We start from the raw sequence: 12,041 nt of genomic DNA on the forward strand, positions 1-12,041 counted from the left end.
TCTTAATTCTAAAATTATTTATTTAAAAGGAAGAAAATGGAAGATATAAACCAACAGTATACAACTATATAACGTGAAAAATAAAAATCCCTCTTCCTAATCCCCAAGCCCTAGTGGATTGATTGGTATCACTATTAAAATGCTCTTATAGGGGCGCCTGGGTGGCTCAGTGGGTTAAGCCTCTGCCTTCGGCTCAGGTCATGATCTCAGAGTCCTGGGATCGAGTCCCGCATCGGGCTCTCTGCTCGGCAGGGAGCCTGCTTCCCTCTCTCTCTCTCTCTCTGCCTGCCTCTCCATCTACTTGTGATTTCTCTCTGTCAAATAAATAAATAAAATCTTTAAAAAAAAAAAATAAATAAATAAAATGCTCTTATAAGTATTCTCCAGATTTTCTGCGTATGTGCCAGGCTGCATATCTAAAGAGCACAAGAAACCCCAGAGGAAACAAAGAAAACCACATCTAGATATATCACAGTTGAACTGTCTTAAACTAAAGACAAAACAAATCTTAAAAAGTAGCAGAGGGAACAATTAAGATTAACAACTAACTTATCAGAAACAATGAATGCAGTAGAATGACATAATCAAAGTGATACTAGTGCATGAAAAGTCCAAACAGCATACAAATTTGTAGAAACTGTCAAACTGCATTAAGAAAAGGTTGCGACAATTTGTATTCTCTACTGTACTATACTCTCACATTACATATTACCAAACTGTTTAATTCTTACCAATCCAAAATGCAAAAACAAAAAACACAACTTTTTAAAACTGGAGTATCAAATTCTGATTTACATATGGAAATGTTTACATAATGTTTCTTAGCATTCAAATTGTTTTTTTTTATTTATTTATTTTAAAGATTGTACTTATTTGGCAGAGAGAGAGAGAGAGAGAGAGAGCAAACCGGCATTTGCACAAGCAGGAGCAGCAGCAGAGGGAGATGGAGAAGCAGACTCCCTGCTGAGCAAGGGGCCTGATGGTGGACTCAATCCCAGAACCTGGGATCACAACTTGAGCCAAAGTTGTAACCAACTGAGCCACCCTGGTACCCCTCAAATTTCTTTCACTGTGAATTGCTTTCCATAGAATTATCTTGTTCTTGATTTGTAAGAGACCTTACGATAATAGCCACATTCATTTTATGTGTTGAAAATATTTACGCCGGGACGCCTGGGTGGCTCAGTTGGTTAAGCAGCTACCTTCGGCTCGGGTCGTGATCCCAGGGTCCTGGGATCAAGTCCCACATCAGGCTCCTTGCTCGGCAGAGAGCCTGCTTCTCCCTCTGCCTCTGCCTGCCTCTCTGTCTGCCTGTGCTTGCTCGCTCTCTCTCCCTCTGTCTCTGACAAGTAAATAAAATCTTTAAAATATATATATATATCTATTTACTCCATTTCCCCTAAAAAAAGGTCATAAATTTTTATAAACTCATAGCCACATCTCCCTATCCAAACGCCTCCCCACTCTAAACTATCCTCCACTATACCAAAGTTGTATTTTTTTTTTAAGTTTATTTATTTTTAGTAATCTGTATACCCAATATGGGGCTTGACCCCATGAAGAGCCACATGCTCTTCTCACTGAGCCAGCCTGGTGCCCCCAACCCCTATCAAATACATTGTATCTGAACAACTTCTATGATGAAACTGATAAACTGTCAGGGTCCTTTTAGCCTCATCTCTAATACACTGCCACTCTCTATGGTAGCCACCACAGAATACTTAACAGAGAAAAGCTTATGAAATATTAAAAAAAAAATTTGGTATTCTTTCTTTAAGCAGTGTTATCTTCTACTCCCTCAATCCAAATTTTTACCTCATTCATAATACTCCTTAAACTCTTCAGGTGGGGGGTGCCTGGGTGGCTCAGCTGGTTAATCATCTGCCTTTGGCTTAGGTCATGATCCTGGAATCCTGGGACAGAGCCTGATGCACTGGGCTTCTTGCCTCTGACCCTCCCCCTGTTCCTCTCTCTCTCTCAACTAATAAAATGTTAAAACAAACAAACAAACAAACAAAAAACCCCTCTTCAGGTGGAGTAATTTCTTTCTACTGTACTTTATACATGCCTCTATATACAAAACTTAAACTCTGCATTTTAGTACATAATACTAATCCTTCTTGGCAGAAGGAAACATCTTAATGCTCTCAAGTAAATGTTTGTGTAATGGATAGAAAGATACAGTGACCTATACTGATTAAATGTATTGCTGAAACTCATGTATTGATGAAAGAACACAAGGAATCAAAGTATCAGATGATAAGATACAGTCAACTGGAAGGATGTATAAAGATGATACATAACTTATTTTTGCTAGCTTAAAACAATAATGGAAAAAAGTTCACTGAAAGAAACAGTATTAACATAGGGCTAACAACAAGCAATAGTATGTTTTAGTAAACCAAAGTAGGTTGAGATTAATAAATGGGAATCTGTGAGCTTTATAAATTGTACTGATTAAGTCAATTTAAGGCTCTATTAGGTAGTGTAGGAAATTTGCTCATTGAAGTCCATGGCTGTTTTTACTTTTCTTGCCTTCAAATCTCAGTGCTTAAACACAGACAAACCTTTATGTATAGGCAATTATCCAGTACTAACTACATAATTTGTTTGCAGATAGTTCAGGCCCTCAATCTGTTTATCTTCCGAAGTCAATTAGGTAGCCTGAGGCTATGAAACGGCACTGATTCAAGAATTAAACAACCCAGGATATCACCACAGGTTCAGCACTAAAATCTATGCTTATTTCTTCATGTTTCTTTTTCCCTTCCTAAGAGAACCTTTCACAAGAGCAGTTAGCCAACAGCTTCCAGATGTAGTGCCTTTGGAAACAGTGTTCCAGATGAGGCCACATTTCCCCTGGGTAGCTCCAGGATTAGGGTTCAGCCATTTCTTCTTACTGAGTCATTCATCTATAGTCAATTCCCTGTGTTGCCTGGAATTCCCCACAGAGCTTCCAGAGTCTCTCACAGCTGCCCCATAGTTGGGAGTCTCTTCCTGCTGAATCCTTCTTCCTTGCCTCTTTTAACAGGTGTCATAGCTGAATCATAGTGCGTTTACTCCTTTCTCGTTAAGCTGCAGAGATGATATCCCACAACAAATCTCCTTCCCTTTTACCTGTATCTTGGCATCTGCTTCTCAAAGGACCTCAACTGACGTACCAACATACCCTACTCTCCACTTTCAAGATCTACTAAAATCTGGCTACCATATACTGCCCAGTATTTTGCCATATCTTCACAAGAATAGTGTCTGGGCATTTAATTAGTAAGTTGGAAACGAACTTTTATACTACAAAGGAGTGTAGATTAGAAAGTTTCTTCAGACTAAAAATTCTACCTCCTTTGAGGTTTGAGCAAAAATTAATTTGGTTTAACCAACTAACCAATATTCAACATGCATAATCTATCAAAAATACTTACATAACTGTGTTGTCATCCACTAAGATATCACAACCATGAGCAGGACACGAAATAGTCTGAAAAAGATTGAAATTTAAACTATGTCTTCATTCAACAAATATTTACTGAATGCTTACCATTGCCAGGCACTTCAGTAGGTTGAGAATACTTTAACATTCATAGGATCTTAATCGTCTCCTTTCTATTAAAGGAAATGGATATGTGTGTTTATCACAAGGTAACTAGAACTGCTGACCTGAATAATTGGTTTCTCAATATAAAACTTGAAAGGCAGAAGCAAGACACCTGACAGAATTGCTCAACAAGTTTAGCCTGATACACACACACATCTTAATGCTGCTGAGAAAACATTACCTTGAACTGTATCTTTAAGTGGACTGCCACATTGTAAATAGAAAAGAAAAAAAAAAGTCTTAGTTATCTTTTAGTCTTAATATAGAAAAAAGTTCCCCATGCAATTCATAATCAAGGATGCTTCACCTGTTTATATTTCTGCAAGGGTCTAAACACTGCAGGAAATTCAACAAAAACTAAAAATCAAATTGGCATCTTTACCTGTCCCATGCCTTCCTCCATTATTTTGGTAGTTAAATATTCGCTCCAGCACTGCATACAAAACTTATGTCCACATTCAAGGCCAGTGAAATACTGCAACAAAAATAATACATGGACTTTTAAAAGACATTATCAGGAAAATCACTATACATAGTGATTCAGTCTCTATTAGGTCACATTTCTCATTTTGACAAGAGTAGCTGGGCTCCTAAAATAAACTTCTTTTTTTTTCCCCCTAAAATAAACTTCTTGGTGGTGAAACTTAGACATGCAAATACAATTAACCAAAAATAACCTAATTAATGAGCAATACATCTACAATAGGTATTTATAATTTTTAGAAAGGCAGACAAGTTCATATTAAATATAAGAATATGTCATGTACCAATAAGCATATGAAAGATGCTCAAAATCATTAGCTATCAGAGAAATGTGAATCAAAACCACAATGAGACAGGACTTCGCTCACTAGGACTGCTTCAAAAAGATAGTAACAAGTGTTGGTAAGGATGTGGAGAAATTAGAACCCTCATACACTGCTGGTGGGAATGTAAAATAGTACAGGTGCTTTGGAAAATACTGTGGCAGTTTCTCAAATAATTAAACATAAGAGTTACTCATGATCTAGCAATTACATTCCTAGGTATATGCCCAAAAGAAACGAAAACATAGCTCCAAACAAAAACTTGTATACAAATACTCAGCAGTATTATCGATGGCAGCCCCAAAGTAGACACAACCTAAATGTCCATGGACTGACGAATGGATAAACAAAATGTGGAATATCCTTATTCAGGCATAAAAAGGACTGAAGTATTGACACATATTATAATGTAGATGAGCCTTGAAAACATTATGCTAAATGAAAGAAGCCAGCCACAAGAGATCACATATTGTTTGATCTCCACTTATATGAAAGGTTCAACAGGCAAATTCATAGAGAAAGTAAATTAGTGGTTGCCTAGGGTTGAGTGGCTGGGGGGTGCGGGTGGCTAAGGGGTAGTGACTCTAGGGAGACGAGATTTCTTTTTGGGGTTATGAAAATGTTCTAAAATTTACTATGGTAATGACTGCACAATTCTGTGACTATACTAAAAACACTTTAAAGAAGTGAATCATATCGTATGCGAATTATATCTCAAAGCTGTATTTAAAAATGATAATAAGGCTGTATTTAAAAATGATAGACTTCTGAGTTGCATGAAATGTAGCTTACCTAAATAATCAATAAAATCTCATGGAAACCAAAAGATTTATGCAGATAGCTAAGAATAATAATAACATTTGGTCTAATCTTGTATTACCTACATGATATGAAATAACTACTAATTTGATGGATAGTTAAATGGAGTCTATTATATTCTATAATATACAAATAATAGTCACTAGTTTCAACTAAGTATATTTTACAATATTTACTCTAAATTATTTTTAAATGACTAGGTAATACAGACTCATGGTTAAAAGCAACTATTTAATAGCACGAGTTTAGAGCGCCTAGGTGGCTCAGTGGGTTAAAGCCTCTGCCTTCGGCTCAGGTCATGATCCCAGGGTCCTGGGATCAAGCCCTCTGTTGGGCTTTCTGCTCGACAGGGAACCTGGTTCCCTTCCTCCCTCTCTGCCTGCCTCTCTGCCTACTTGTGATCTCTGCCTGTCAAATAAGTAAATAAAATATTTTTTTAAAAAATAGCATGAGTTTATGCTGAAAAAATAAGTCTTCCTTTCAAAAAATTTTTTTTTAATTTATTTATTTGACAGAGACACACACAGCGAAAGAGGGCACAGAAGCAGGGGAGTGGGAGAGGGAGAAGCAGGCTTTCTGCTGAGTCATAGGTGGGGCTTGATCCCAGGACCCAGGGATCATGACCTGAGCCCAAGGCCAACACTTAACAACTGAGCTACTCAGGTGCCCCATCAAAAATAAACTTTTAAAAAAGATTTTATTTGACAGAGAGTGAGAGAGTGCACAAGCAGTGGGAGCACCAGAGGGAGAGGGAGAAGCAGGTTCCCTGCTGAGCACAGAGCCTGACATGGGGCTTGATGCCATGACTCTGGGATCATGACCTGAGCCAAAGGTAGACTCTTAACCAACCAAGCCACCAAAGCACCCCTGAAAAATAAGTCTCCTTTAACCTCATCCTTGTCCTCTACTTCAGGGAAGTAATCCCTATTTCAATATCTTACATATTCTGCCAGAGATGTTCTAACATATACATCTACACACACACAGTAAGAGCAGTACACATTTTCACCTTGGTTAATTATTATATAATAGATTTCTCACATTGTTCTACATTAGTACACATGGGTACACCTCTTTTTACAGTCTGTGTGAAGGTACCATAATTTATCTAAACACTCCCCCATTACTATGCTACTGTACTGGCTATATATACACATCATTGTGATCATGCAAATGAATCCTGGGACAAACTGGTACAAGTGATATTATAACAGGCATACATTTATACTTTAATTATTACCAAGCTTCATTCAAAAAGGTTGTAGCAATTTATACTGTTCAAGAGAACCTGGCTTCCCAACAACCTTGTCAACACAGTATATTATCAAATGTCTTGATCTTTGCCAATCTAACAGAAGATTAAAGACTATGTATTTCTTTTTCTGAGCACTCTTTTCACCTATTTTGCCCATTCTTCCACTGGGTTTATTTTTTTCCTTAGTGATTTAACGGCGGGGATTTTTGGGGATTTTTACCTATTTAGAAAACTGGCCATTTATAAGCACAAAATATTTTCTGTTTCAAATCTGAATGCTCACATTTTGTTGCCATGAAGCAGCTCTCTACTTCCAAAATTTCCAGCATCTAAATTAACTAACTTTAATATAAAGAGTTAGGAAGGAATTTAAGATTCTAGTCGAGATGGCAACCAAGTTGTTCCAATACCATTTACTGAATTCACTTTATTTGAAATGCCCTCTTCTACAATACATCAAATTCCCCTCACATGTATCTGATTCCATCTTATTCTACTGCACTGATTATTCTTGTATTTGGTAGGACTAATTCCTCCTTACTCTCATCAGTCTAGTCTTCTTTATCAATATTTTACTATTATTCTACCTCTTCAAATACTCAAGCCATCTTTTTATTTCCTTTAGTATTTAAAGTTTTCTTCATAATAGATCTTTCACACTTCTTGCCAAGTTTATTTCTAGCTCTTTTATTCTTTTTGTGGCTCATATTAAGTGGTACTTTTTATTCCATTCCATTTTCTAGCTGTTATTTGAAAACTGCTCATGAAATTTCTGATGTTGCTTATGACATTCAGATACAAATAGTAAGGATACAAAATTCTACACTATAGCACATCAACTATACAAAGAATGCCCAGAAGCAGACATGGGAAAAAATGTATCCACGTCCTAAGACTAGTCTTATGGACAAAATGACATGGAAAACATTTACCCAGTTTAAAATGTGGTGCTAGTCAGATTGACAAGGATTCTAACTCACTCATAGAACAAGTGAAGGTAAGTATTTTGGAAATCAATATTCTATGAAAGAAAAAAAAACAACAACTAGGAAACAAAAGAATCTATTCTCATTACCCCCAGCTGGCAAAGGAGATCTGGCACAAACTTGTCAGATCACCAGTGGAGAGCATCTGATTTTCAAGGATATAATGGGAAGGTGCATTCTGTATAGGACAATTATGGCAGCATAGAAGATCAACCATTCTAAAATGTTTTATTCATAACTTAAAAACACATATACATCCTCACGTGCTTATTTTTTTCCAAATATGAATACTTGATATTGAGGAATCAGAGATCACAATGGTTACCAAGTGATCATTGCAAGAAACATCTCTACCTTTGGAACTTCTAGATCAGCGATCATTATAGGACAAAAAAAAAAAAAAGCTTTTTAAAGGTCTCTTTTCCAACAATTTTAATTAGGTAACACTACCAAACAAGATAAATTAGAAAAATAAATCACACATGCATGTCTAAAGATAAATTAAAAACTAAGCTCTGGTACAAACACATTCATTGTGCTCAAGAGTGGCATTATTATCATGGACTTATCTAGGTATCACTATCTGGTTCCATTTCCCTTTTCATTCTCTGCCTTTCACATACCTATTCCTTTACTAGTTTGTGCTTACCTACTTGGGTCCCTAACTCAAGGGATGGGATTATTATCAACAAACTTATTCATAAATAAATCTGACACAGAATATACTAAAAATACATGAAATATTACTTAAAACAGAAATGGTCCTTTAAAAAAAGAAATGGAAGCATAAACACTCTTACAATGTTCATTTATCCCTGTCATTTTACACACCCAGCAACTAATATCAACCAGCAGTAAGAACATTAAGAAATATCTCTCCTCCATCAGAAGTTGCTCATATAATACCTAAAGTTAAAGCCATTTTGTTTATAAAAACTGAATAATCAGGGAATCAGTTCCCTCATCCATAAAATGGAATGAGTTAACAAGGGTTGGACTTAGATTCCAGCACAAAGATTTGAGGTACCTAAAGGGTGAGGTACGGGAGGGTGGACTATCCTCACAATCTTCAAAGTTGCCTTTATGTAACATGTCTGATTATTAGAATATACAAATTATTTACTTCATAAAAAGGGAGATATCACAGCCCGAACTATATTCCCTAGTGAAGTGGGGGTGTTAGCAAAGCTAGATGTTATGCTTTAATTCAAAACAACATTAATATAAAGGAATGACTGTTGCCAGGTCTAAGAAACCCTTGAACTGGCCTCAACACGGGGGTGTGGGGGTATGTGTGTGGGAATTTATGAACTTTAAAAGTGCCCCCAAAGTCTCAGGAAATTGTTTTTTAAAGAAAAGATCACCCACAATAGTTAATTTCAAAGTGCTACAAACTAGCTATCAAAGCATTTATTTAAAAAACTTTTTTGCATATGGCACTGTATAAAGCCAAAGTTGCTTTCGGGGAGGATAAACTTATTGGAGATATACATTAATAAAAGGCAAGTATCAGTGTTTGAAGAGAATGGTGGAAATTGAAACATGGGAACTGTATAACAGAGTTTTTAAAAAAATCACTCATCAAATTAAAGCTTTAATGGAGTCTCAGATGGCATTTACTTGCAGAACTGAAGAGGTTAAAATTATATTTCTCTATTAGTCTAAACACCATGAGAAAAGAAGTCCTAATTTTATCACCCTGTATTTTTCATAATGCTTGGCACAGTTTCCGTAACTTTTAACTTACTTTCCAACCCATGTTGCTGTTTGCTTTCTTGTCCTGTTATTTACATAGCCAAACTTCCTTTAAAGAGCAATTTGTTCATCTTTAGTGCCTCCATTTCCTTTCCCATCTTCAAGTCAATGATTCTTCAGCCCAAGCAGTGTGGTTTCTCATCTTACCACACTACTTAAATTAACTTTCCAATATCATCAGTAATCTTCATGTTGTTAATTCCAAATTCACTTTTCAAGTCTTTGAAGTTTTTTTTGCAATGTTTTTATCATTCTTAGAGGTACATTCTCTTCCTCTGGTTTCTACATTGCTCTATTTTCCTGGTTTACCTAACTACCACACTTTCAGAGGTTCTTAATCACAAGTCAGTTTCTGTGGGAGATTCTCCCCAACTGAAAACTGGGCTAGATGTCTCTCTCTACATGTTTCCACAGTATCATGACCCGTCAAAGTGTTTACCTTTCTTTCTGAACACGTCATTTTATTTATCTCTTATCTACCCAACTAACCTGTAAATTATCAGAAGCAGGCATTATGTCTTTATTCTCCATTGTGTTTCTAACACTTAAAATAGTGCCTGGTGCATTGAATAAATGAATAAATGAATAGTAAGTACTCTATCATTAGTTAAAAATTTTGCAAGCAAAATTTACAATGCAAATCTCCAGTCATGATTTTTCATTTTAATCTGTTAAAACTGTTAGACAAAACCAAGGGCACTGAGAAAGTTATAGGGGATATTTGTAAGCAGCTAGCTTCAGTACTCAAATTACATTTAAGATTTAAACGAGGGAGCAGTTGGTTAATAGAGCAGGAAGAGAAATGCCAGGGACTAAGGAAACCTGGTATAATCCGGGACAAAATTCTTCAGGTCTCAGTATTACCTCACAGAAACTTTAATGAACTACAGAAATGTCACCTGGCAAAGAGAATTTGTTAAAGACAGACAATAAAATGGTCAAAACATGAATTTAATTATTTTTAATAGAAATGTTGATTTTTTTAAAATACTCAACCTAAGACTGATTTAAAGGAGGGAAATTATACAATTCTCAGAATAGGTGGCATATGAAAGAATATCTTATTCATTTGAAAGATATGAAAAATTCAGACCCAGTGACATTTAATAATTACACAAAAACAAATAGCATCAGGCCTATAAGCAAAACTTGAGAATTTGGAAATTCAACTCAACACTTTACCCAAAAAGTTATTTTAACTCATTGTTTTATTTCTCTAGGAGTACTTAATTAACTTTCTTTTAAAACCTCTTTTCTAAGCACTTGGACGTGAACAAATTAGTTCCCTTCAAACGGGCCTCTACAGAGATATTATATATATAAACTTCTAAGAAAAACAATGAAAAACCTTCAATGTGTAAAAATATACAATACAGGTGGCAAAGACTTTTATCTAGTATATAGTATATAGTAATTATCAGAATATAGTAATTATCAGAAATATAGTAATTATCAGAAAGAGGTGCTTAACTATTAAAGCAAGAATATAATAAGATAGTTAGTATTATAGAATTAAGCTATTTCTTAGATATCTTAAAACATCTTAAAGAGGTGAATTCCAAGTAACTAAATACATATGTCACAAATAGTATTTTCTTACAGTTACTAATAAAGTAAGGCCTTCATAGGAAGATTATGTTTAAGTCTAAAATTCTTTACTAGATTGCCTAAATTCAATAGGGCTTAAGGGGGATACTTTCACTCAATTAACTAGTCCCCGCGTCTCCTGCAATGCTGTCACCACTTGCTATATTTAAGAATCTCCATTAGAATGGATCTTTTTAAGTGAAACACTTCTGTTACGAAAAATGCTGAAAGCTTCCTAGCAAAATACTGTTAAAGACATTTTATTAGTGTTTTGGATATTTATTTTAAAATGTTAGTTTAAATCTACCTTATTCTGGATGGAAAATAATTCTATTCACTGCCTACCTATTAAACAATTCTCCCATGGTAGTAAAATAAATTCAGAATAGATTTAGGTGTGTAATGACAAGCGGCTGCTTTAAAAAGCAATCAGGGGAGGAGGGGGGAAGAATAAGCTCTATTCTTTCTCCTCCTTTCCTTTCTCCTTAATATTCTGATAGGCTACTATTTTACTACAATACAATCCCAGACTCCCAGATCTTCCTTTGTTTAAATAATTTAAATGGATTTACCCTCTGAAACAGAGAGTCAGTGCTAGCCTTAAACTACCAGATACTCACCGAGTTAGGGTAGTTCAAGTAGCAGATCTGACAAGGCATATCCTGTGCTGATGACCTTGTATTCATCTGGCGTGTTCGAGACTTTTTACTTGGATTAATTACATGACACTCAGCAAAGAGCTTCTCCAGGTTTCCATCAAAGTACCTGCATTATTTAAACAGAAAGGATGAGAGCCCAGCAATAGCACACTGTTAGAGCTCTCCAAAAACCTGATTTCTATAGGGAACAGCAATGAACTGAATTAAAATAAACCCAGATCATAACCTTTTTGGCTCAGGGGAAAGGAGGTGTATGGCTACAAACTGTAGCAAAACAGAGGGGTGTGTGTATGAAAGCAGATTAAATTTTTTGTTGCTATTTTGGTATTTTTTACTTTGTTTTTATCCTGAGAAGCTAAGCTATTAGTATTTGATCAGTACTACAACTAAAACTTAAGAACGAAAGTTGTACTATCTCTACAAGTACCGTAAGGAAGAGTAACGGTATTTTAAAAGGCTAGGCTAATATTTTATACAAATGATTTTAGTAATAATTTTAGTTATACCAGCTTAAAAGTATTAGCAAGTAAACTACCTACAAGCATTGCTTACCCTACAAATCACGTGTCTCATTCTACA

The 12,041-nt window shown here is 35.6% G+C and overlaps 1 protein-coding gene across 1 annotated transcript in view; it reads right to left on the reverse strand.

The window, feature by feature from the left end:
* ARIH1 (ariadne RBR E3 ubiquitin protein ligase 1) overlaps positions 1–12,041 on the reverse strand; it is a 118,152-nt gene that overhangs the window by 37,109 nt on the left and 69,002 nt on the right. The window contains exons 3-5 of the mRNA XM_059371891.1: positions 11,424–11,568; positions 3,978–4,070; positions 3,423–3,478 (exon numbers count right to left, since the gene is read on the reverse strand). Of these exons, the coding sequence (XP_059227874.1) occupies positions 3,423–3,478; positions 3,978–4,070; positions 11,424–11,568 (294 nt within the window). The remainder of the gene's footprint in view (positions 1–3,422; positions 3,479–3,977; positions 4,071–11,423; positions 11,569–12,041) is intronic.

Source organism: Mustela nigripes, chromosome 13, assembly GCF_022355385.1.
Source record: "Mustela nigripes isolate SB6536 chromosome 13, MUSNIG.SB6536, whole genome shotgun sequence".
NCBI lineage: Eukaryota > Metazoa > Chordata > Mammalia > Carnivora > Mustelidae > Mustela > Mustela nigripes.